Source organism: Macaca fascicularis, chromosome 1 (genome assembly GCF_037993035.2).
Source record: "Macaca fascicularis isolate 582-1 chromosome 1, T2T-MFA8v1.1".
In the NCBI taxonomy this organism is placed as follows: Eukaryota; Metazoa; Chordata; class Mammalia; order Primates; family Cercopithecidae; genus Macaca; species Macaca fascicularis.
In genome coordinates this window covers 183,581,328-183,605,251 of record NC_088375.1, presented here as the reverse complement: position 1 = coordinate 183,605,251, position 23,924 = coordinate 183,581,328, and the positions used below count along the sequence as shown (strand labels likewise).

Below are 23,924 nucleotides of genomic sequence, written 5' to 3'. Positions count from 1 at the left end.
AGTGGCTCACACCTGTAATCTCAACACTTTGGGAGGCCAAGGAGGGCAGATAACCTGAGGTTGGGAGTTCAAGACCAGCCTGACCAACATGGAGAAACCCCATCTCTACTAAAAATACAAAATTAGCCAGGCATGGTGGCATATGCCTGTAATCCCAGCTACTCGGGAGGCTGAGGCAGGAGAATCACTTGAACCTGGGCGGCAGAGGTTGTGGTGAGCCGAGATCACACCATTGCACTCCAGCCTGGGCAACGAGAGTGAAACTCTGTCAAAAACAAAACAAAACAAAACAAAACATGATTATCTCAATAGATGCAGAAAAGCCTTTCAATAAAATTCAGCACAACTTCATGTTAAAAAGTCTTAATAAACTAGGTATTGAAGGAACATACCTCAAAATAATGAGAGCCATCTATGACAAACCCATACCCAGCATCATACTGAATGGGCAGAAGCTGGAAGCATTCCCCTTGAAAACAGGCACAAGACAAGAATGCCCTCTCTCACCACTCCTACTCAACATAGTACAGGAAGTCCTGGCTAGGGCAATCAGGCAAGAAAAAGAAATAAAGGGCATCCAAATAGGAAGAGAGGAAGTCAAACTATCCCTATTTGCAGATGACATGATCCACTATCTGGAAAATCCCATTGTCTCAGCCCAAAAGCTCCTTAAGCTGATAAACAACTTTGGCAAAGTCTCAGGATACAATATCAATGTGCAAAAATTACCAACATTCCTATACACCAACAACAGTCAAGTTGAGAACCAAATCAGGAATGCAATCCCATTCACAATTGCCACAAAACATATAAAATACCTATGAATACAGCTAATCAGAGAGGTGAAATAACTCTATAAGAAGAACTACAAAACACTGCTCAAAGAAATCAGAGATGACACAAGCAAATGGAAAAACCTTCCATGCTCATGGATAGGAAGAATCAATATTGTTTAAATGGCCATACTGCCCAAAACAATTTATAGATTCAATGCTATTCCTATTAAACTACCATTGACATTCTTCATAAAACTAGAAAAAAAACCATTTTATTTTATTATTTCTATTTTGATTTTGATTTTTTTTGAGATGGAGTCTTGCTCTGTCACCCAGGCTGGAGTGCAGTGGCGTGATCTGAGCTCACTGGAACAAAAAAGAGCCTGAGTAGCCAAGGAAATCCTAAGCAAAAAGAACAAAGCTGGAAGCATCACACTACTCCACTTCAAACTATACTGTAGAGTTACAGTAACCAAAACAGCATGGTACTGGTACAAAAACAGACACATAGACCAATGGAACAGGACACAGAACCCAGAACCCAGAAGTAAGGCCACACACCTACAATGATCTGATCTTTGACAAACCTGACAAAAACAAGCAATGGGGGAAGGATTCTCTATTCAACAAATGGTGCTGGGATAACTGGCTAGCCACATGCAGAAGACTGAAACTGGACCCCTTCCTTATACCATATACAAAAATTAACTCAAGATGGATTAAAGACTTAAATGTAAATAAAACCCAAATGTATAAAAACCCTGGAAGACCACCTAGGCTATACCATTCTGGACATAGAAACGGGCAAAGATTTCATGATGAAGATGCCAATAGCAATTGCAACAAAAGCAAAAATTGACAAATGGTATCTAATTGAACCAAAGAGCTTATTCACAGCAAAGGAAATTATCAACGGAGTGAACAGACAACCTATAAATGGGAGAAAATGTTTGCAAACCATGCATCTGACAAAGGTCTAATATCCAGCATCTATCCGGAACTTAAACAAATTTACAAGAAAAAAACAAGCAACCCCATTAAAAAGTGAGCAAATGCCATGAACAGACACTTTTCAAAAGAAGACATACCTGTGGCCAAGAATCATTTGAAAAAAAGCTCAATATCACTGATTATTAGAGAAATGCAAATCAAAACCACAATGAGATACCATCTCACCAGTCAAAATGGCTATTACTAAAAAGTCAAGGCTAGACATGGTGACTCATGCCTGTAATCCCAGCACTTTGGGAGGCTGAGGCAGGTGGATCACTTGAGGTCAGGAGTTAGAGACCAGCCTGGCCAACAAGACAAAACACCATCTCTACTAAAAAATACAAAACTTAGCTGGGTGTGGTGGTACACGCATGTAATTCCAGCTACTTGGGAGGCTGAGGCAGGATAATCACTTGAACCCAAGAGGCAGTGGTTGCAGTGAGCTGAGATCATGCCACTGCACTCCAGCATGGGCAACAGATACTCTGTCTCAAAAAAATAAAAAATAATAAAAAAATTTTAAAACATGCTGGTGACACTACAGAGAAAAAGGAATGCTTACACACTGTTATGAGAGTGCAAATGAGTTCAATCATTGTGGAAGACAGTGTGGCAATTCCTCAATTCTTAAAAACAGAAATACCATTTGACCCGGCAATCCCATTACTGGCTATTACCCAAAGGAATATAAATTGTTCGATTATAAAGACACATGCATGTGTATGTTCACTGCAGCATTATTCACTATAGCAAAGACATGGAATCAACCTAAATGCCCATCAGTAGTAGACTGGATAAAGAAGATATGGTACATATACATTATGGAATAAAAAAGAATGAGATCATACCCATTGCAGGAACATGGATGGAACTGGAGGTCATTATCTTCAGCAAACTAATGCAGGAACAGAAAACCAAATACCGCATGTTCTCATTTATATGTGAGAGCCAAATGTTGAAAACACATGGACACATAGAGGGGAACAACACACACTGGGGCCTATAAGAAGGTGGAGGGTGGGAGAAGGGAGAGAATCAGGACGAAATAACTAATGGGTACTAGGCTTAATACCTGGGTGATGAAATAATCTGTACAACAAACCCCCCATGACACAGGTTTACCTGTGTAACAAACCTGCACATGTACCCCTGAACCTAAAAGTTAAAAAATATATATATTTAAATCAAAAAGAAATCTTATTTATATTTGTACATTACTTATTTTTATTTTAAAAATTGTAATAAAATACACATAACAAAATTTACTATTTTAACCATTTTGAAGTGTACAATTCAGTGGCATTAAGTGCATTCACGTTGTACAACAATCATCACCATTCATCTTCAGAGTTTGTTTGTTTGTTTGTTTGAGACGGAGTCTCACTCTGTCACCCAGGCTGGAGTGCAGTGCTGCGATCTCGGCTCACTGCAAGCTCCGCCTCCCAGGTTCATGCCAGTCTCCTGCCTCAGCCTCCCGAGTAGCTGGGACTACAGGCGCTGGTCATCACGCCCGGCTAATTTTTTGTATTGTTGGTAGAGATGGGGTTTCACCGTATTAGCTAGGATGCTTTCAATCTCCTGACTTCGCGATCCGCCTGCCTCCACCTCCCAAAGTGCTGGGATTACAGGCATGAGCCACCATGCCGGCCCAGAATTTTATTTTTTAAGACAGAGTCTTGCTCTATCGCCCAGGCAGTGGTGCAATCTCGGCTCACTGCAACCTCCTCCTCCCAGGTTCAAACAAGTCTCCTGTCCCAGCCTCCCAAGCAGCTGGGATTACAGGTGTGCGCCCCCATGCCCAGCTAATTTTTGTATTTTTAGCAGAGATGGGGTTTCACCATGTTGGCCAGGCTGATCTCGAACTCCTGACCTCAAGTGGTCCGCCTGTCTTGGCCTCCCAAAGTGCTGGGATTACAGGCATGATCCACTGCGCTCAGGCCATGATGTCTTTTCTTTTACATGTGGATGATTTGATTTGATAATATTTTACTTACTTTTTTACATGTCTGTAAATGAATGAAATCAGCCTCAAATTTCCTTTCTTTCTTTCTTTTTTTTTTTTTTTTTTTCCTTTTTTTCCCAGAGACAGAGACTCACTGTTGCCAACCAGGTTACTGTGGAATGGTATGATTATAGCTCACTATAACCTCGAACTCCTGGGCTCAAGAGATACTCCCACCTCAGCCTCCCGAATAGCTGGGATTGCAGGTGCTCACCACCACACCTGGCTAATTTTTGTATTTTTAGTAGAGACGGGCTTTCACCATGTTGGCTAAGCTGGTCTCAAACGCTTGGCCTCAAATAACCCTCCCACCTTGGCCTCCCCAAAGCACTGGAATTATAGACATGAGTTACTGCAGCTGGCCAAATCTTCTTTCCTATATTGTGCTGTCAGACCTTTGTAGCAAGGTTATGCTAGGCTCATAAAATGATTGGGGAGGGTTTCTTCTTTTTCTATACTCTGAATAGTTTGTAAAAGAGTAACTATTTGTTTTTTGAATGTCTGTTAGGCTCAAATAGTCTTGGATTTAAACTGCCCTTGCAGGAAAATATTTAACTATTAAATCTATTACTTCACAGTGTTGTGTGACAAGGACAATTATTTGGGTGAAATACAATATAAATGGTGCCCCCTAGAGTTGCTATTGTTGTCTTAGATTTTCATTATTTTTTTAAAACTTGTACAAACCATTATCGTCATTTTTGTATTTTTCTCAGTAACACTTCAGTAACACACAAACCCAAACTCTTAGTGTGTTATAACAACAAAGGTTTATTTCTCACATTACATATCATCTGTGGGTCAGCATTGGCTCTACTTGGCATGTTCTTTTCATTCTGGTATCCAAGCTGAAGGGATAGTCTCTATCCTAGAACATCCTTTCCTTGTGACAGAAGAGAGATGTGGAACCACAGTGTTGGCCCTTAAAGCTTCTATCTAGTCACTTCTGCTCATATTTTATTGGCCAAAGTAAATTTCTTAGTCAAGCTTGATGTCAGTGATACAAAAAAAGTATAATTAGCTCACTGAGAATGGCAAATAATTAGCAGCAGTAACGCGCTCTTCTACATACAGGTACCATACAGTCAATGTTTACTTAGATTTACCAACAACTTGATCACTTTCATTGTCTTTCATGCCTTCAACATCAAAACTGTTATTCTGGGATGACTTTTCTTTTTGTGCAAATTACATCCTTCAGAATTTATTTTAGCGGGTATCTTTTGTTTCCAAACTCACTTGGTTTTGGTCATCTGAAAATGACCTTTTTTATTCTCCTTCTTTCAATGGATTATAGGTTGACACTCCTTTTCTTTTAGTAGAGGGAAAATATGCCTTCTGGCTTTCATCGTTGCCACTGAAATAATACTAGCAGTCTAATTATAGTTCATTTTTGTTCAGTTTTTCTAATGTGTATCTTAGGTTTAGATTGCTTTATTTATGTTTAATGTTGGTTGTGATTTGTTTGGCTCTTTGCATCTGTGGATTTTTGCCTTTTTCAATTGTGTGGAACCGGTATCATTTATTCTCCACATGGTTGGTATAATTCACTAGTCATCTAGAGTGTCCTTTATGGAACAGTTTTTAGCCATGAATGCAAATTCTTTGGTAGACATAGGGCTATTCATGTTACTATCTCTCCTTGAATGAGTTTTGGTAATTTGTGCCTTTCAAGGGATTTTCCACTTCATCTAAGTTGTCTAATTATTGGCATAAAGTTGTTCATGATATTACTTTATTACTTATTTAATGTATCTGGTACCTGTAGAGATATTCTCTTGCTCACTTCTGATATTTATTTGTGTTTTCTCCCTTTTTCCCCCCTAATTGTTCTGGCTAGAGTTTTATCAATTTTATTAATATTTTCAAAGAACTATATACTTGTTTTATTGATTTTCTTTGTTGTTTTCTGTTTTATTGATTTCTGCTCTAGTTGCATTATTTCTGAGCTCAGACTTTTGATAGGTTAGCCCCATCCAATTCAAAGGAATCAGTGATCAGACTCACCCAAAGTAAATTATTATATCTCAGTAAGGAGAAATGGAGAAGAGAACACAAATATTTAAAGGAAATAAATTTTCCTCTAGAAAACTAGAGAAATGGGAAGAATTCTACTGAAGTTTTGCTATGTTCAACAGACGTGTACAGTGATATTAAGAAGAGATAAGGCCAGGGATGGTGGCTCATGTCTATAACCCTCGTACTTTGGGAGGCCAAAACAGCAGGATCACTTAAGCCCAAGAGTTAAAGACTAGCCTTGGCAACACAGACAGACTCCATCTCTACACCTCCAAAAAAAATTAGCTGAGTGTGGAGGCACATGCGTATGGTTCTAGCCACTTGGGAGGCTGAGGTGGGAGGATCAGCTTAAGCATAGGAGGTTGAGGCTGCCATGAGCCCGTGATTGCACCACTGCATTCCAGCCTAGACGAGACAGTGAAACCCCATCTTAAAAAAAAAAATCAAGTACTTGTAATTAGCCCTGAAGTACTCCAAACTTTAGAGGTTGAGCACTAGTCAGTGTGGTAGAAAGAGAACCAAGAGGTGTCCCAAAAGCCTAGTGAAGAAGGTGTTTAAGAGGTGGGAGTTATGAACTGTGTCAAATGGGTGTATGTGTGTGTATATTTTTTCTGAACCACTTGAAAGTAGAATGCATATTCTTTTCCTTCATTCCTTAATACTTCAGTGTACATACTAAGAACAAAGACACTGTCTCATATTATTATAGCTTAGTTTTCAAATTAGGGAAATTTAATATTGATTCAAATACTCTCATATATATATATATATAATTTTTTTTTTCTTTTGAAACGGAGTATCTCTCTGTTGCCCAGGCTGGAGTGCAGTGGCACAATCTAGGCTCACTGCAACCTCCGCCTCCCGGGTTCAAGCGATTCTCCTGCCTCAGCCTCTGAAGTAGCTGTGATTACAGGCATGTGCCACCAGGCCCAGCTAATTTTTGTATTTTTAGTAGAGACAGGGTTTCACCATGTTGGCCAGTCTGGTCTCGAACTCCAGACCTCAAGTGATCTGCCTGCTTCAGCCTCCCAAAGTGCAAGTGCGGGATTACAGGTGTGAGCCACTGCGCCCAGCCCAAATACGCTCTTATATTTTTGTAGCTTAGTTTTCAAATTGGGGAAATTTAATATTGATTCAATGTTTTCATAAAATCTAAAATCCATATTCCATTTTTGTCTGTTATCCCAATCATGTCCTTTACAGAATTGTTTCCCTTTAGTACAGGATCCAGCCCAGAATCACATTTGCATTTAGTTGTCATGTCTCTTCAGTCTTCCTTATTTAGGGACAATTCCTCAGCCTTTCTTTGTCTTTCATGATATTGGCATTTTTGAACAATCCACAACAGTTATTTTATACATAATAGGTGGCTCCTCAATTTGGCTTTTCCTTGTGATCAGATTTAGTTTATCACATCTGAAGGCATACAGTGTTTATCTGTGGATTTTTGCCTTTTTCAATTGTCTATAGAATTGGTATAAATTATTCATCAAATGGTTGATATAATTCACCAGTGAAGTCATCTAGAGTTTCCACTGTGGAACAGTTTTTAGCTATGAATTCAATTTCTTTGGTAGATGTAGGGCTATTCATGTTACTATCGCTCCTTGAATGAGTTTTGGTAATTTGTGCCTTTCAAGGGATTTTCCACACCATCTAAGTTGTCTAATTTATTGGTATAAAGTTGTTCATAATATGCCCTTATTATTTATTTAATGTACCTGGTAGCTATAGTGATATTCTCTGGTTCACTCCTGCTATTATTTTTTGTTTTTTTATTTTTGTTTTTAGGCAGAGTCACTCTGTGGCCCAGGCTAGAGTGGCATGGTGCAATCTAGGCTCACTGCAACCTCCACCTCCCAGATTCTCATGCCTCAGCCTCCCAAGTAGCTGGGATTACAGGTGTGCACCATCATGCCTGGCTAATTTTTGTATTTTTAGTAGAGATGGGGCTTCACCGTGTTGGCCAGGCTGGTCTCAAAACTCCTGGCCTCAGGTAATCCACCTGCCTCAGCCTCCCAAAATACTAGGATTACAGGTGTGAGCCACCGTGCCAGCCTCACTCCTGAGTATTATTAATTAGAGATTATAGATTGATCGCACAATCAAGATGTTTGTTTTTTGTTTTTGCCACACTGTATTATTCCTATATTTTACCTTTGTGATAAATAAACGACCTGTGTGAAGACACTTTGAAACCACACAGATATCCTTCTCTTTGTCAAACTTTACTCTCTAGCTATAAAAATTATTTGTGCCTGAGTAAATCTTAACTAAACTGTAGCAAAATGGTGATTTTCCAGCTCTGCCATTCCCATCCACAATTGTCATTTAGCATTCTGTGAATGTAAGGAAGCAGCTGTCCCTTCTCTGTCGTTTTATTACCACTATGGATTTGTGGATTTCTATTTCATTCAGTAGATTATAATCCATCACTACTATTATTTAGATGCCCAAATTTTCCCAAATCTAGTTAGTAGGTACGGCTTCAAGATTGTTCTTCTGTCTTTTTGATACATTCCCACCATTTTCTGAATTTTTCGTAACTACTGATATATAGCATCATTTTTAACAGTTGAAAGAATATACATTGTATTAATATCTATGTATCATAATGCATTTAGCTATTTCCTTACTCTTGGGATTTTTTAATAATTAATTAATTAATTAATTATTTTGAGACAAGGCCCTGCTTTGTCACCCAGGCTGGAATGTAGTGGCACGATCATGGCTCACTGCAGACATGACTTTCTGGGCTCAAGAGATCCTTGCGCCTCAACCCCCAGAGTAGCTGGCTCTACAGGCATGCACCATCATGCCCGGCTAATTTTTGTATTTTTGTAGAGATGGGGTTTTATTATGTTGCCCAGGCTGGTCTCTAACTCCTGGGCTCAAGGGATCCACCCATCATGGCCTCCCAAAGTGCTAGGATTACAGGCGTGAGCCACTGCACCCAGCCATATGCTTGGGATTTGAAATTGCAGGTTTTAAAAAACAGTGTTGGGTGAATATTCTGGTAGCTGAATGTTTATACAAAACCTAAATTATTGACTTGGCATAATAAATTTCTAGAAGTGGGTTTATTAAGTTTCACTAGAAAAAATTCTACCTGTGTACATGTAGCAGTATATAAGAATGCCCATTTGTCATTCCCTTATTTTGGGTAGAATTTTAATCAGTCTAGGGCCTTAGTATTTGGTTCCCAGATCAGCAATATCAACATTACCTAGGTGAGCCTATTAGAAGTGCAGACTCTTATACTCCAACCCAGACCTACCGAGTCAGAATCTGCATTTTAACAAGCTCCCAGGGTAATCTGTCAGCACATCAAACTCTGAGAAGGAATATTCTAAAGTAATTTATACAGGAGTCACAGAATGAATTGGTCTTAAATCTAGACAAGGTAAGGTCAGGAAGCCCATACTGGCATTTGTTAATAAAAGGTGAAAGTGACAAAGAATTAAAGTTGGCTTTGTAAAAAATGCTGGTTGGGTGCAGCGGCTCATGCCTGTAATTCCCAGCACTTTGGGAGGCTACGGTGGGAGAATCACTTGAGCTAGGAGTTTGAGACCAGCCTGGGCAACAAAGTGAGACCCCACCTGTACAAAAAATTTAAAAAATTAACCAGACATGGTGGGCATGCACCTGTTGTTCCAGCTACTCAGGAGGCTGAGGCAGGAAGATCACTTGGGCCCAGGAACTTGAGGCTGCAGTGAGCTGTGATCATGCCACTGCACCCCAGCCTGGGTGACAGAATGAGATCCTGTCTCAAAAAAAAAAAGAGGTTTATTCTAATAAAATGAATATAAGTATCCCAAATAAGCTTTTTTGGGAGACAGGCAAATGCAGATCAGCACAGAGCACTGACACATTTTCTCCCACAACATAAGACATGAAGTGTCTCCAGCTTCATCTTCACTCACTCCATCCCAAACGCTCTATGCTTTAGCCTATTGTTTATCTAGTGATCTAAGAAAAACCTGAATTAGAATCACTTGCAAAATGTGTTACAATGCATATTCCCAACCCCATTTCTAGAGAATCTGTTTCAGAAGAGTCTGATATTATAATCAAGAATCAGAATTTTAACATGCACATCAGGTAATTCTAATGCCCTAAAGTTTGAGAACTACTACACCACTACAATTCCCAGAACATATCTGGAATATATTGTTTAAACAATGTTTTATTTGTGATAAAAAAAATATTCCCAAGCCAGGCATGGTGGCGCGCACCTGTAGTCCAGCTACTCAGGAGGCTGTGACAGGAAGATCGCTTGAGCCCAGGAGTTCGAGGCTGCAGTGAGCTATGATCATGCCACTGCACTCCAGACTGGGTGACAGAGCAAGTCTCTGTCTCTAAAAAAATAAAAATAATATTCCTATTTCTATAAAGACCTTCAACCAGAATTCACTTTTTTGTTATTATTGCTGTTAGTTCATTAAACAAGTCTAGGGATTCTAATTATTTTTTAGCCTCCTCTAGTTCTGACCAAGTTGCTGAGGATGGAGAGAACGAATCCTATTTGACCTGTTATTCCTTATCCTGAAGACCGCCTCTTTGGACCAATCCAAATTCATTTCAGATGATACTTCAACTTTTTCTTTTCTCTCAATATATTTTGGTGAAAGAAATTCTTACTGTGGAAAGAAACATTTTCCATTAAAAAATTATAATGTCAAAATGTGTTACTCTTATATAAAATATATGAAAGAAGTTATATAAAAACTACTCTGATTTTAAAATACAAATAACTTTTTTTAATGTAGGAGGAGCAAAGAAAAAAGGAAGCAGCACATATAAAAGGTATTTTTTCTCAATAATTTATTAGAAGAAATCTTAATGAACTTTAGCAATTCACATCTTGAAGAATCAAGAGGTTATCCTAAATGTCATTTAAGTATCTTAATGGTATGAAATGTAAGGGAAGCATTATTATTATGTAAAAGGGCATAAATTTTTTAGAAAAAATGAAACTTGCAATATCATATCTTAAACTAAAATGTGAGGTTTTAATTTTTATCTCTTATTTGTACCCAAAGTTACCATAGTCAATGTCTAACAGTAATGCTTGAGGATAAAAAGATATTGCATATCACATCTTAGTACCTCAAAACATTACCTCCTACATAAGTTTAGAGATGCTGAATATAAAAGATAACAAGATATTTTACAGAGCTTTAAAAATGTAGAAAATACAAAAGTTAATATGTTTAGACCGGGCGTGGTGGCTCATGCCTGTAATCCCAGCACTTTGGGAGGCCGAGGTGGGCAGATCACTTAAGGCCAGGAGTTCAAGACTAGCCTGGCCAATACGGTGAAACTCTGTCTCTACTAAAAATACAAAAATTAGCTGGGTGTGGTGGTGCAGGCCTGTAATCCCAGCTACTTGGGAGGCTGGGTCAGGAGAATCGCTTGAACCCGGGAGGCGGAGGTTGCAGCGAGTCAAGACTATGCCAATGCACTCCAGCCTGGGTGACAGAGCAAGACTCTGTCTCAAAGAAAAAAAAAAAAGATATGTTTGCAAGAATGGCCTTATACAGAAGTTTTTTAAAAAGAAAAGTTAATATGTGAAGTGTTATAAAAGGTATTATAGAATATTTTATAGATATTGTATTTTCTAAAACAGCATATCTTAATGGCAAATGTGCAGCCTAAATATTATAATGGGAAAAGCATGAGACAAAGAATGAGAATCTAGGCTAAAATCTATTTTGTATCTGATCTGTAATGGGTCATTTATCTAAGTCTGTTTATTATTTTCATGAAGTGGTGCTAACAGTAACTACCTTGAAGAATTATTGAGAGTATAAATAAGACATAGAAGTTTATCAAAATGCTTTGTAAATTGAAAGTCTCTACAGGAAGGTTTGTTACTATTATTGGTATAAAGCCAATTCATACACCCTTCCCAATGCAGACCAAGTATTTTCTAATACATGCCTAAGGAGGCATGTACTTTTCTTTTTTGATGTTGAGTTGTCCTTATTTTAAAATGAAACAAATTAGTTATAAAATCCTTTGCTCCAAGTAGAAACCATGTATCTTACAAATGGTTTTTACTTGGTTTTGAGTTTTAAAGATTACTGTAGTAGTTATTTCTAATATCATAAATAATTATTTCTTTCTCAGAAAGTTGAATTTGTAATGCAATATTTACACAGATTGAGTAAGCAATAAATGATAGTTTATTAATTATACCAGTATTGTTAAAATTTATTTTTAAAACAAGGCAATCAGTCTTTTCTGATTTTAAGGAACATTTTGAAACATTTCTAGCCTAATTAGTCTTTTTCTGTTTAAGCAGGTTGATTTCATTTAGAATAGTCTTTTCTATTCTTGATTATCATGAAAATATTGCTAATTCCTAATTACATATAACACTGTGTGGATGATGATAGCAACTATTTCTTTATAGCATTATCCTGCCCATTCTGACATTGTCCTTATAATTAAGAGTTGGCTCATGAATATATAATATTCATAGTAAATCTATGTTTTTACAGCAATTAAAGACCATTCTAAAGATGAATCCCGCCTTGCAACAAAAAGTGTCATTTGTGATCCCTCAGAGACCAGCTCTGCAACAAATCGCAGCAATGTTACATTAAGCTTATCAACATTGCCATCTGAGTCTTATTACAGCCGAAGTGTAGAAGCAGCTGATGACTGGTTTTCTGATGATTCTCTAGTGAAAAGGAACTCTCCAATGCCTTCTCTCGGGGAACCTCTAATGGAAAAAGTATTTGCATACCTGTCAACCATTTCATTAGAAGAGGGTGCTGAAAATGTACTGAATGACACTTTATGATGATCAAAAAGATGACCACATTAAGGGAAAATGTTCATGAAGAAACACAGAGGTTGAAATACAAAACTTTCCACATAATACGGAATGACTTTTTTCTTTTGAAACCTTGTATACACTGAAATCGGGTAAAGTTGAAACTGAATTATCAGCTTCTGAGTCTCTTAACATGTCCATACTAATATTACTTTTTTTCTTCTTTACAATAGAGTGGCTCTACTTCCCTTACTGGTTCTTATTTCTAGAAACAAAATTAGGAAGAACTAGAGTGATGTCATGAACATTAAGCTTAACTCTCATCCAAAGACGTATTAAGTAAAATGAGTGTATGTCAACAAATAAGAGAAAAATATTTAAAATTTTTCAGCACAAAAATAATATATACTTTTTTCTTTGAGACTGAGTCTCGCTCTATTGCCCAGGCTAGAGTGCAGTGGCGTGATCTGCAACCTCTGCTTCCAGGGTTCAAGCAATTCTCCTGCTTCAGCCTCCTGAGTAGCTGGGATTACAGGCGCCTACCACGACACCCAGCTAATTTTTGTATTTTTAGTAGAGATGAGGTTTCACCATGTTGGCCAGGCTAGTCTAGAACTCCTGACCTCAAGTGATTCACCTGCCTCGGCCTCCCAAAGTGCTGGGATTACAGGCATGAGCCACCACGCCTGGCCAGAAAAAATATATATTTTTGAATAAAATATCCACAGCACTTCCTTATACTTTTGATGTTTTCAGTTTTATTTCGATGTGGGTAGGGCTGGGTGGAATATATTAGTTTTTCTGAATTTAAAACACATAAATTACTTATAATTCAAATATTACCATGTTATGCTTTTAGTAAGCAGTATAATTTTGCTCCTGTAAGATAGCTTGAAATGCTGAATCCAGAAAATAGACCAGGCACAGTGGCTCATGCCTGTAGTCCCAGCAGTTTAGGAGGCTGAGGTGGGCAGATTGCTTGAGCCCAGGACTTTGAGACCAGACTGGACAACATAGTGAGACCCTGTCTCTTCAGAAAATGCAAAAATTAGCCTGGTGTGGTTGCACATGCCTGTAGTCCCAGCTACTTGGGAGGCTAAGGTGGGAGGACCATTTGACCCCTTGAAGGTTGAGGCTGCAATGAGTGGAGAATATGCCACTGCACTCCAGCAGCCTGGGCAACAAAGTAAGACCCTGCCTCAAAATAAACAAAGAATTCAGAAAATAATTTTCTTTTTCCTTTCCTATCTCTATTTCTCAGAATGTTCCTCACCCTCACCCTACTATGATAAAAATGCTTACAGGCACCTCACTCACGCTAGATGATTTAGAGTTTCTCTCCAGTCTATAAGACCCTTGGTCAAATTTCTATTTACAGTTCTGAGGGATGTCTGACACTTACTATGTAATCTTTTCTTTTCTTTTTCTTCCTAAACATTCTCCATGTAATTAATATTTTTCTTCCCCTTGGGAAAAAATGACTCATTAACAAGCATATTAGCTTTTGTGCTTAAATTACCCATACTAAGACCTATTCATACCTTCCTGAGAGATAAATCATACCTCCTACAATAAATGCAAAGAACTCTCCCTCAAATACGTTTATAGCATTACCCAGGCCTGTCATTCCTATTCCAAGGGCAATCGTAAAAGGAGTTAGAACTGCTCTCTCTTTTGAAGCACCTGGTCATTTTCACACAGTGTGCTGTGGGTTCCAGCACATCTACAGCTATCCTCACCAAAATCTAAGTAAGTTCAAGCTCTATAAGAGGCAGTAAAAACAAAAATTGTAATTGTCCTCTGTCTCTTGGTGTCCTGAAACTTCTGTTTTACTTCCAATCCCAGAGAAGGGAGTTATTTCTAATTTTGATGATGTCCTAAAACTTCCCTAGGAATTTGGGGTTGGAGGTAAGAGATTCTGGCTTTCATCTGACTCTTCTCTGGAATAGAGGAAATACAAACTGGGGAGTTATGGGTTGCCATTCCTACCATGTGGCTTAGGAAGGGAAAAAAAACAAAAACACCAAATATGCAGTGAGGGGGCAATGAAACATTTGCAAAGTGAAAACTGGAGACGAGAGATTAGAAGAGTGTGATTTCTGACTTTCTAACAATGCTCTCTTCCCTTGTCCCAGCCCTTCATGAAGTATGGCTATAACGCCTACTCTTGGCTTGGTAGGGTATTCTTGTATCCTAATTATAAAATCTCCTTTTTGCTTAAGCTAGCAAGATTCGATTTGTATTACTGGCCACAGTCTCTAAGGCCTCGCTTCAGCTGTTGTTCTTTGCTTTGTTAAGGTATCCTTGTAATTTTATAAGAAATCCCCCTTTTGGCATAAACTAGAAAGACCTTTGTTTCTATTACTATAATCAAAGCATCCTGCCTGACCAAATTCTTGTTTATATTACAAATTATAAATAGATTTATGCATATAAAGTAATTGTTATTCCATAATAATATAATAAATTGAATTTCTTTCTTTTTTCTTTTCCTTTTTTTTTTTTTTTTTTTTTTTGAGACAGAGTCTCACTGTGTCACCCAGGCTGCAGTGCAATGGCGCGATCTCGGCTCATTGCAACCTCCGCCTCCTGGGTTCAAGCAATTCTCCTGCCTCCGCCTCCTGAGTAGCTGGGACTACAGACATGTGCCAACACATCCAGCTAATTTTTGTATTTTTAATAGAGACTGGGTTTCACCATGTTGGCCAGGCTGGTCTTGAACTCCTGACCTCAAGTGATCCACCCACCTCGGCCTCCCAAAGTGCTGGGATTACAGGTGTGAGTCACCACACCAGGCCATAAATGGAATGTATTTCTTAAAAACTTAACACATTTACTCATTTATTAAAATCTTACTCCATATCATAGGTCTATACACTGTTCTATTTGAAAAGTCCTGTGAACAATACTTATGAAATTATGCCAGTCTAGAGTAATCTCATTTTCAAGAACTATAAAGGATCTGAGATTTCACTCTTTATGCAAGCTGACAAGGTATCCTGCAACAGTTTTATGTCTTTTGGGTTAGAAACAAGGGGCAGCTTATTGTTCATAGCAATAACAGTAATCAGAGTATCATCATTTTTTACATCCTTTTGCATTATTTCCTGGGCCCGCAGTTCCTGCAGGCTGGTGTGAAAGAGGGTCAAGATAATGCCTGCACCAACAGTGGGTTGCATTACAAGAAGGAGTTTAGGGAACCAAATATTTTCAAATGGACGGTAATGCATACATGCCCTTTGTACCAGAGGGAGCCACTGTCTCTCTCTTCCAGGGTTGTTCACTATATGAACATCCTTGAAAAGATAATTTGGAACATAGGCAGTCTGTTTCTGCTCACAGACATGCAGGCATGTAAGAGACCCACAATTGACACTGACATGGGGTATTAATTACAGATTTTTTGATTACATATACCTGAAAAGCAACTCGAATTGGCTTGAGGAGAAAAGTTTTGTTTCGTAAACAGAATCCAAATAATGTTTGAACAATTAAATGTAGGAAGTACAAGGTTGTAACTGGGTCTCAGGAACAGGTGTAACAGGTTCAAATTCCATCAGGACTTTCCCTATTTCTACCAGTCAGGGTTCAGTGAGGGAAGAACTACTTTCAGGATTGGGGTAAGAGATTTATTACTGGAATTATTATATCTTACACAATTGTAAGAGGAGCCAAGGAAGTGAAGTTTAGGGAGAGAAATTGGAGAATCAGAGGAGTCACCAGCAAGGTAATCTGAAACTCTGACCAAGAGATCTTTTGAAAATAAATAAACAAATAAAAATAAAAAGTAAAACTTTTTTTAAAAGTGAATAACTAGAGAAACCACTTTGTCCAACTGCCACAGTAAGACTGTAGAGGAAAGGCTTGTAGGAATATCTACAGGAAGCTGTGCCTCAGCAGCAACTGCCTTTGGGTGTACAACGTAGTTCCATGTTTCCTAGCCTGGAAATATGGGATAACATTTAAAAATGTATTTTATTTTTATTTATTTATTTTATTTCTATTTTTTGAGATGGAGTCTCGCTGTCGCCCAGGCTGGAGTGCAGTGGCACGGTCTTGGCTCACTGCAACCTCCACCTCCTGGGTACAAGCAATTCTTTGCCTCAGCCTCCCACATAGCTGGGATTACAGGCACCAGCCACCACGCCCGGATAATTTTTTTTGTATTTTTAGTAGAGATGGGGTTTCACCATCTTGGCCAGGCTGTTCTCAAACTCCTGACCTCATGAGCCACCTGCCTCAGCCTCCCAAAGTGCTGGGATTACAGGTGTGAGCCACTGCGTCCAGCCTATTTTATTTTCATTTTATTTTATTTTATTGAGACAGAGTCACACTATTCTACTTGGGTTACAATTTAATTCCTGGACTCAAGCAACCTGCCTCAGCCTCCCAAGTAGCTGGGACCACAGGAGCACGTCACTGCACCCAGCTTGCAACTGCCTTTGACTGTGCTGCCAAGCATCTGGTGGCAGACCCAGGGCCACTGTTTGCCCACAGGATCAGCAGTTGAGAGGGAGAACTGCACTCTGAAAAGAACTGGAAATAGGGCAGAGGAGTGAGGACAAACTGGAATCCACTGGCCTCTCTATAGTGTGTTTCCACATCTGAGCAGATTACCTTCACAGAATAATGGCCTCTGCTTAGATTCTGCTTTCCAAATATTGCACAAATTCCTCTTTAGGCCATCTTCAGCCAAGAAGTATACATAGAAAAAGATTCTGAGGAATATAATTCTAGCTTAACTAAGTTAATACAGTACAAACCACAGTCTACCCATTATCAATTTAGCATTCACTTACTTTTTTTTTTTTTTTTTTGAGATGGAGTCTTACTCTGCTGCCCAGGCTAGAGTAGAGTGGCACGATCTCGGCTCACTGCAACCTCCACATCCCAGGTTCAAGTGTTTCTCCTGCCTCAGACTCCCAAGTAGCTGAGATTACAGGCACAGGCCACCACACCTGGCTAATTGTTGTATTTTTAGAAGAGATAGGGTTTCACCATGTTGGCCAGGCTGGTCTTGAACTCCTGACCTCAGGTGATCCACCAGCCTTGGCCTCCCAAAGTGCTGGGATTACAAGTGTGAGTCACTGTACCCAACCTTATTTACACTTTAACCATACTTAAAACCTCCAAATAAAAACAATAGCAGAGTGATGTTGACAAGATATCCCTCCACAGCAACAGTAATTTAATAGGCATCCACAGACAAAAGTGCCTTTGTTAAGCTTTGAGATCCAGATAGGAGTTTGTGAAACGCTGATGCAGCCCAAGACCAAGAGGGCCTTTTCTTTTTTTTCTTTGAGACAGAGTCTCACTCTGCTACCCAGGCTGGAGTGCAGTGGCATGATCACAGCTCACTGCAGCCTCAAACTCCTGGGTTCAAGCAATCCTCCTATCTCAGCCTCTTAAGTAGCTAGACTATGATGTGTTCCACCATGACCAGCTAATTTTTTTATTTTTTTGTAGAGACAGGGTCTCCCTTTGTTTCTAGGCTGGTCTTGAATTCCTGGGCTCAAGCAAGCCTCCCAAAGTGCTGAGATTACAGGTATGAGCAACTGCACCCGGCCTAAAGAGGACCTTTTGAGAGGGCAGAATCGCCCTTGTTGGCCCATCTGGAAATGACCCATTTTCCCTATTGACTCAGCTCTGAGTCATGTTTGGCCCTAGTCCTGCTACTAGACCCATTAACCCAGGGACCTTGGAGGAGTCACACCTATTTATGCTTCAGGATGACAGACCTGCTGACCTCAGTCCCCACCGTGTACACAAATGGCTCTGAAACTTGACTGTAGCCCCTCTCAGCAGTGGTCAGAAATCAGAAGTGGCATAGGGTCCCAGAAGGAGACATACCCACCTGAGTCCCCAGAGCCACTTTGCCAACCTCAGTTCCACAGGAGACTCTGAAATAGTGGTGACACTTGGCTCCAGCACCTCCCAATAATGGTCAGAGATTGGTACTGCTTATGGCACAGGAACCCAGAGAGAGATGTGCCTGTCTGAGTCTGTGGAAAAGGCTTGCTGACCTCTGTCTGGCTGTGGACACTGAAATACCCCTGTGACTTCATTCTGTTCTCTCTCAGCCGTGGACCAGGATAGTACTGCCTGCCAAGAGACCTAGTAAGTGACCCAGCAGGAAGTTTCCCAGGGACACAGAGGAAGCCATACATGGCTGTACACCTAGCATCAGGCCCACTGTCTGTAAACCCTGAAGTGGATCTTCATCCCAGCACAAGCCCTGTGGAATAAGGTCCTAGAGACATTCTAATATCCTCAGGGACCCAGAAAGGATCCATACCCACTAGAGCTCCTGGTAACAGGCCTGCCATCTGCAGCCTCACTGCAGACACAGAAGCAACCATGTGACCCAGCTCCAACCCCATTTGACCATGATCCCAGAGGCAATCTTATTAATTTGAGAGCCTAATAGGAGAAGTTCTTAACCTACTGAAACCAATCTATAAAGACTAGAACTGGTGCTTTTGCCTTCAAATGCAGACACCAAAGCAAACTATATGGATAATGAAGAATCAGGCACACATAACACCACCAAAAGAAGCTAATAAAGCTCCAGCAACTGAACTGAAATGAATGAAGATCTACAAATTGCCTGAAAGAGAATTCAAAATAATTAAATGAGCATAATGAGATGTAAGAAAATTCAGTTATACAACTAAATAAAATTAGGAAAACATTACAAAATGAGACTTTAATAAAGAAATAGTAACCATGAAAAAGGAACCTAACAATTCCAGGAGCTGAAGGATACAATAAAGAAAAGTGTAATAGAGAGCTTCAATAGCAGACTCAAACATGCAGAATAAACAGTTAGAAAACTCAAAGACAGGACGTTCAATATTAACCAATTAGAGGAATAACAACAACAAAAGGAATGAAGAAAGCATCGGGAACCTCAGAGACACCCTCAAGTGTATGAATGCACAGATTTTGAGAATCCAAGAAGGAGAAAGAGGCCTGTCTGAAACTCCCCAAATCTTGGGAAGGAGATGAGCATCTGGATTCATGAAGCTCAAAGAACCCCAAGAAAGATAAACCCAAAGAAGAATACGCTGAGGAATAGTACAGTCAAATTGTCAAGAATTACAGAGAATTCTGAAACTAGCAAAAGAAAATAAACTTATACAAGGGAAACTCCATAAGGCTAACAGACTTCTCAGCATAGACTTGCAAGCCAGGAGGGAGGGGATTGATACATTCAAGGTGCTGAAAGAAACAACATCTGGCCGTGAATACTATAACCAGCAAAGCTATCCTTCAGAAATAAAGGAAACGTAAAACTTTCCTAGACAAAGAAAAGCTGAGGGAATTTATCACCACTAGACCAGCCTTAAAAGAATTGCTAAATGGAGTTATTTGAGTTAAAACAAAGGATGCTTGTTAACAAAATGAAAACATATGGTCTGGGCACTCATACTTGTAATCCCAGCTCTTTGGGAGGCCAAGGCGGGTGAACCACCTGAAGTCGGGAGTTTGAGACCAGCTTGGCCAACATGGTGAAATGCTGTTCCCACTAAAAATACAAAAATTAGCTAGGCGTGGAGGTGCGCCTGTAATCCCAGCTACTTGGGAGGCTGAGGCAGGAAAATCATTTGAATCTGGGAGGCAGAAGTTGCAGTGAGCCAAGATCACACCACTATACTCTAGCCTGGGCAACAGAGCAAAACTCCATCAAAAAAAAAAAAAAGAAGAAGAAGAAGAAGAAGAAAGAAAGAAAGAAAAAGAAAACATATGAGAGAAAAAAACTCAATAGTAAATATATAGTCAAGTTCAGAATACTCTAGTACTATAACAGTGGTATGTAAACCATTTTTTAGTTATACTATAAAAGTTAAAAGACAGAAGTATTAAAAAAACTATAGCTAAAATAATTTGTTACTAAATACACAATTTTAAAAGATGTAGTCTGGGTATGGTGGCTCACATCTGTAATCCTAGCACTTTTGGAGGCCAAGGTAGGAGGATTGCTTGAGGCCAGCATTTGAGACTAGCCTGGGCAACACAGTGAGACCCTATATCTAAAAAAAAAAAAAAAAAATTCAAAAACAACAAAACAAAACAAAAAAAGATGTAAATTGTGACACTGTTCTGCAGTGGCAGGCATATGCAAACCTACCCCAAATTCCAAAGAAGCTGAGAGGCTGAAGAAAGAGACTGGCATATCCAGTTTCTCAGAAAGAAACATTTAATAGAGTCTTACAAGCAGAAGCCATGTCCCAGCAGCCACAGATGAGATGGTATGAAATGGTGGATCTCCACACCATTACTCTCCAGACCCAGGGCTTATATACCACAGGGAAGGAATGTGTAGGACAATTGAAGTAAACCCCTCAGGGAAAGGCAAGAATGCTATGTGAATCTGCAAAAGGGCAAAATTTATGATCAAGGTTGTTTTGACTTAAGGCCAGGATTTACAGTAGTTAAGGCAGAGCTCTTAGAAGCATTCCTCTGATTAACAAGGGTTAATTAGAAGACAGCATGGCAGATTAGCATCCAGGATGAAGTTGCTTTAACCTCCACAAATATCATAAACAAAATTTGAGAGGAAGGAGTAAAAGTGTACAGTTTTAAAGATGTGATCAAAGTTAAGTTGTTTTTAGCTCAAAATAACTTGTTATAACTATAAGATATATGTAAGCCTCACAGTACTCACAAAGAAACACCTATACAAATACACAAAAGATAAAGAGAAAGGAATCAAAGCATATCACTATTGAAAATCATCAAGTGACAAAGGAAAACAGCAAAAGAAAAAGAAGAGAACAAAAGATCGATGAAGTAATCAGAAACACCAGGCACGGTAGCTCACAACTGTAATCTCGTCACTTTGGGAGGTAAAGGTGGGTGAATTCCTTAAGCTCAGGAGTTCAAGACCAGCCTGGGCAACATGGCAAACCTTATCTCTACAAAATATTTAAACATTAGCCAGGCATAGTGGCACACACCTGGAGTCCCAGATACTCAGGGGCTGAGGCAGGAGGATCACTTGAGCCCAGGAGGTCAAGGCTCCAGTGAGCCAAGGTCATGCCACTGCACTCCAGCCTGGGCAACAGAGCAAGAAACTGTCTCAAAAAAGAAAAAAAAGAAAACCAAAGTAACCAGAAAACAACTAATAAAGCAGCAGTAGCAGGTCCTTATCTATCAATAATTACCTTGAATATAAATGGATTAAATTCTACAGAGTGGCTGAATGAATTTAAAAGAAACACAAGATTCAACTATATGCTACATACAAGAAAATCACTTTGGCTTTAAGGACACACATAGACTGAAAGTGAAGAGATGGAAAAAAAATTTCTATGAAAATGGAAACTAAAGAGAACAGGGGTAGCTATACTAAAATCTGACAAAATAGACTTTAAGTCAAAAAACTGTAAAAAGAGACAAAGAAGGATATTATATAATGATAAAAAGGGTTCAATTCAGTGAGAGTATATAACAATTATAAATATCTATGCACCCAGTACTGGAGCACCCAAGTATATAAAGCAAACGTTAATAGAATTAAAGGAAGAGATAGACTTCAGTACAGTAACAGTACGTGATTTCAGTACCCCACTCTCAGTAATGAACAGACCATCCAGACAGAAAATCAACAAAGTTAAGCTACACGCTAGACCAAATAGACCTAACTGACAGTTACAGACCATTTCACCCAACTGCTGCAAAATACACATTCTTTTCATCAGCACATGGAACATTTTCCAGAAAGATCATATGTTTGGCCACAAAACAAGTCTTAACGTCTTTTTTTTTTTTTTTTTTTTTTTTTAATCGAAGGTCCTTCACTGGCCCTGCTTCCATGACTAGCAATGACCAGGGGAAAAGTGAGAGAAACCAGCCGGCAGAGGGAGGGGTCATCTCCACAACATTCTATTTATGCACAGAACTAAACAGACAAGCACAGAGTCACTATTGCGGTTAGAAGTTGGCAGCATGGGAAGGGGGAGGAACAGGTAGGGAGTGGGGATGTTGTTTAAAAAAAAATACAGCTCACTCCACAACTGGAGTTCCTGGGGAAAACTTGGTCTGCTTCAACCAAAGAGGAATCAGAAGATCAAAAGCAGTTTGGGAAGGCCAGAACCATCAGGGAAGGAAGGAGGAGGGAAATCCAGGGGGTGTGGGATTTGTTTGGAAACTGGGGTGAAGGGATTGCCCTCCCTCTGCTGGGATCCCCCCAGCCCCTCCAGTCTGGCAGGAAGCGGGCAGCCTGCAACCCCTGAGGGGAAGTGTGGGGCTGCCAGATGCTCCAGGTAGGGGTCAGAAGGGGCTCACAAAGGCTTGCCCTCCAGGGAGATGACGGCACTGCCCCCCAGCTTCTCTGCCAGGGTGCAGCTGTCCTTGACCTCCTCGTAGCAGTTTGCTTGTAATTCATGCTTGATCCCTGTCAGCTTCTTCTTGATGGTGTCCTTGGAGCTAGCATAGATTATTTTGCTCTTAAGGGGCCCAGACTCAGGGGCCCAGAAGATAAACACCAGGTCCTCCTCCTTGCTCTCCTTGGTCTTGTAGGTTGCATCATAGAGGGCGTAGCGGCAGTCCTTATCTGGCAGCATCCTGACAAAGGTGGTGTAGGGGTTGTCGACAGTCTGGCCCACATCGCCCACCAGGATTTCCTTGCCCTTCTCCAGGATGATGTTCTTCTTGTCCTCACTCAGGCAGAAGAACCCTGCCTTCTTGTGCTTCTTCGCCTCCTCTGGCATTGAAGACTTACGCACTTTCATGTCATTGAACACCTTGATGACACCATCAGAGACCAGCCACCACTGAGGCCATGTTTCAGGAAGTGAAAAGGAGAGGGCACGGAGAGCCTGCTACTCAGGAGGCTGAGGCAGGAGAATGGCGTGAACCCAGGAGGCGGAGCTTGCAGTGAGCTGAGATCGCGCCACTGCACTCCAGCCTGGGCAACAGCGTGAGACTCCATCTCAAAAAAAAAAAAAAAAAAAAAAAAAAGAAGACACTGCTGCTAGGACCCAACTGAACCAAGTCTTAACATCTTTAAGAGGATTTGAATCAAATCAAGTATATTTTCTGGACAAAATGGCATGAAACTAGAAATCAACAAACAGGAGTAAATTTGGAAAATTCACAACTATGTGTAAATTAAACAATGTGCTCCTGAACAACCAATGCGTCAAAGAAGAAATCAAAATGGAAATACAAAAATATCTTGAGAAGAACTAAATAGAAACAAAATATCCCTAAAATTATGGGATTCAACGAAAGCAGTTCTAAGAGGGAAGATTATAGCAATAAACACCTACATTAAAACGGAAGAAAGATCTCAAATACGCTAATGTTATACCTCAAGGAACTAGAAAAAGAACAAGCTAAACCC

The 23,924-nt window shown here is 39.7% G+C and overlaps 1 protein-coding gene and 1 pseudogene across 1 annotated transcript in view; one reads left to right on the top strand and one right to left on the bottom strand.

Moving 5' to 3' along the window:
• Nucleotides 1-13,211, top strand: part of C1H1orf185 (chromosome 1 C1orf185 homolog) — a 98,738-nt gene extending 85,527 nt beyond the window's left edge. Inside the window, exons 4-5 of the mRNA XM_065518561.1 lie at nucleotides 10,560-10,596; nucleotides 12,297-13,211. Coding sequence (XP_065374633.1) covers nucleotides 10,560-10,596; nucleotides 12,297-12,601 — 342 coding nt within the window. The 3' untranslated portion in view covers nucleotides 12,602-13,211. The remainder of the gene's footprint in view (nucleotides 1-10,559; nucleotides 10,597-12,296) is intronic.
• A 9,125-nt stretch (nucleotides 13,212-22,336) lies between these two features.
• LOC123572764 (cofilin-1 pseudogene) lies at nucleotides 22,337-23,559 on the bottom strand (annotated as a pseudogene).
• Nucleotides 23,560-23,924: the final 365 nt, after the last annotated feature.